This window comes from Anarrhichthys ocellatus, unplaced genomic scaffold (assembly GCF_004355925.1).
Source record: "Anarrhichthys ocellatus isolate YVR2014 unplaced genomic scaffold, GSC_Weel_1.0 scaffold72, whole genome shotgun sequence".
Taxonomy (NCBI): Eukaryota; Metazoa; Chordata; class Actinopteri; order Perciformes; family Anarhichadidae; genus Anarrhichthys; species Anarrhichthys ocellatus.
In genome coordinates, this window is record NW_022280102.1 from 351,889 (window position 1) to 354,295 (window position 2,407).

Genomic DNA, 2,407 nt, shown 5'->3' on the forward strand with positions numbered 1-2,407 from the left:
TATGACATGACAACAAGCCTTTACAACACGACATGGTGTTGTCCTCTGTAAAGTCTTTCACTTAACTCTCACCCACCAAGAAGTCGTTGCCAAGCTGATACTCTCCCATCCCATAATTGTATGTCAGTTCAGCAACAAAATGGTCATCTTCAGGGCCAAAGCCGACCATCGTCTTGCTCCATTTCCCATCGTACGGGCTGTATGGACACAGGATGAGTGTAGTGGGGATTAACAGCTCTGCATAACTCTGTGCTGTACACCTTTGTGAGTACAAAGTTGAGATATGCGTTTAGTTTTCTGACGTTACCCATTACACGTTGCTTTGCAGCCTTCCTCAAACTCTTCATGACGTAATATCTAAAATTAATGAGAAGAGAAAATATGCATTCAGTAGAAGTACACATTTATTAATGTGTGACTCACGTGACAGGAGGAATTGACGTTAGCTTACTGACGTTACGGAACACAAAACAACATTAATTAATTGCTTTTGGCCTTTAAATGAAACTCAACAAATGTACCTTCATACCCAGAACATCTCGGTAAAACGTGGCCGTTTTGGTCCTGTCACCGACTTTGAAAACAAAATGCAATGCTCGTCTCAATGCCATGTTTCTTTACAGATATAAAAGTTAATGATGTCTGTGAGTGACGATCGGTGAGCAGGGAGCGATTAAGCGTCCTTGATGATCGAGTTCTCTGTCGTCGATTGGTTGAAAGTAAACACAGAGGTAAGCAAACAGCAGGAATTTACAATTGTAAGTAAGATTCCTGGTTATTGTGTTAGCCTTTATTGATTAATTTACATTATTAAATCCCCATGGAGAAGGGAAACGTCTTTACGCAGTATAAAAATAAATAAAACTACGTTCGCCACCCCTATCCATTCAGGTTAATGGTATCGCCCATAATGTCACACTCTATCGCGAGGCTACAGCACCAGCCACTGTGACCGTTAATTGAAATTAGAAAAGAAAAAGTAAAAGAAGTAAACAAAAAAGACGACACATTTACAAATAGACTGCAAGTAGTTTGGTAACTACGCGGTGAATTATTAACTTTACCCATTAAACTAGATTTATTGTATATAGTTAAATGTAGTGTCACCTTTACTACAGCTGGTGGCGGTAAGTAGATTGGTTTGTGTTAGTGCAACGTTCCGGGAAATAAGAGAAGAAGAAACGGGGCAAACATGGCGGCGTACATGAGAAGCGTGATATGTCTCGTTTCCATGGAGCGAAGTGCTTTTCTATCACGGGGAGGCGGTCTTGTTCTTGTGGAATCGAAGCGGTATGTACGCGGACTGAGGAGGACACCTGTCCGAGTGTTGATGCCCGAAAACGAGACGCATAAAGTCATCAAGCCGAGGCCACAGCCTCAGCCAGCAGGGCGAGACGTCCAGAGGCAGAAGGTGGGAAAAGTCACAGCTACGGTGAAGCATCCTGAAGAGGACTTTGTTAAAGCGAGTAATGTGCATTCAACTATAAGACACGCTGTTGTAAAGGATCAAGTTGATGGACTAAGCTTCGAGAGGGCTTCCCCTGGAGATAAACGACTGGGGTAAGTGTCACTTCATGAAGGCAGCAGTGGATTATTGCCATGATTGTCTCAGATATCACCATTTAAAAGATAAGGTCTGATTGGTTGATCATGAGATTTTATCATCTTTGTCAGTCTCTGATTAGGTCGCAACAAAAGCGAGTTGTTTAGAAAGCAGGGTAGGACACTTTACTTCAGTATCTCAATGTTAGGCTACTTTATGTTTCCAATCATATTTCTGATCATTATTCATATTCCCACTGTAATCATCTCTGCCTCTCTACCTCCCCTCATCTGTCCTCTCAGGAGGTTAGCGAGTGTTGCTCGCTCCAGGACATTTCGGGAGCACCAGTGTAAAATCCTGCTGGAGGGCAGGCGTCTGATCTGTGACGCCCTGGATGCTGGAGCCAACCCACAGATGGTGTTCTTCAGCACCGTGGACCGGCTGCGAGAGCTGCCTTTAGACAAGCTGAAAAGGGCCACGCTAGTCAAAGTCAAGTTTGAGGACATCAAGATCTGGTCCGACCTTGTGGCCCCGCAAGGGGTGATCGGTGAGGGTCACATATTTAGTTCTGGTTCATTATGAAGCACATGTGCTCAGAGTTGTTTTTTGACTTTGACTTCTTCTTCCGCAGCCATCTTTTCTCGTCCGGACCCGTCTCGTTTGAACTTCGCTAGTAAAGGTCATTCAGTGCCGCTGTCCTTGATATGCGACAACATCCGAGATCCTGGCAACCTTGGGACTATGTTGCGATGTGCTGCCGCCGCTGGCTGCCATAATGTCCTACTCACAAAAGGTATGCTTATCAATTACTTATGTGAATAAGTGAACTCCACCCCTTGAATATGGCTTTGTTTCTTTGCTTGT

General features: G+C 44.0%; 2 protein-coding genes across 4 annotated transcripts in view; one reads left to right on the forward strand and one right to left on the reverse strand.

Annotated features, from left to right (window-relative positions):
- Positions 1-807, reverse strand: part of glod4 (glyoxalase domain containing 4) — a 7,747-nt gene extending 6,940 nt beyond the window's left edge. Inside the window, exons 1-3 of one of the 3 annotated variants that reach the window (XM_031873576.1) lie at positions 522-807; positions 308-357; positions 77-197 (exon numbers count right to left, since the gene is read on the reverse strand). In XM_031873576.1, the coding sequence (XP_031729436.1) occupies positions 77-197; positions 308-357; positions 522-611 (261 nt within the window). In that variant the 5' untranslated portion in view covers positions 612-807. Of the gene's footprint in view, positions 1-76; positions 261-307; positions 358-521 lie in introns of all 3 variants that reach the window. The other 2 variants (XM_031873577.1, XM_031873578.1) reach the window with 2 other exon arrangements.
- A 194-nt stretch (positions 808-1,001) lies between these two features.
- The window catches only part of mrm3a (mitochondrial rRNA methyltransferase 3a), a 2,283-nt gene continuing 877 nt past the window's right edge, over positions 1,002-2,407 (forward strand). Inside the window, exons 1-3 of the mRNA XM_031873471.1 lie at positions 1,002-1,560; positions 1,846-2,090; positions 2,175-2,336. Of these exons, the coding sequence (XP_031729331.1) occupies positions 1,193-1,560; positions 1,846-2,090; positions 2,175-2,336 (775 nt within the window). The 5' untranslated portion in view covers positions 1,002-1,192. The remainder of the gene's footprint in view (positions 1,561-1,845; positions 2,091-2,174; positions 2,337-2,407) is intronic.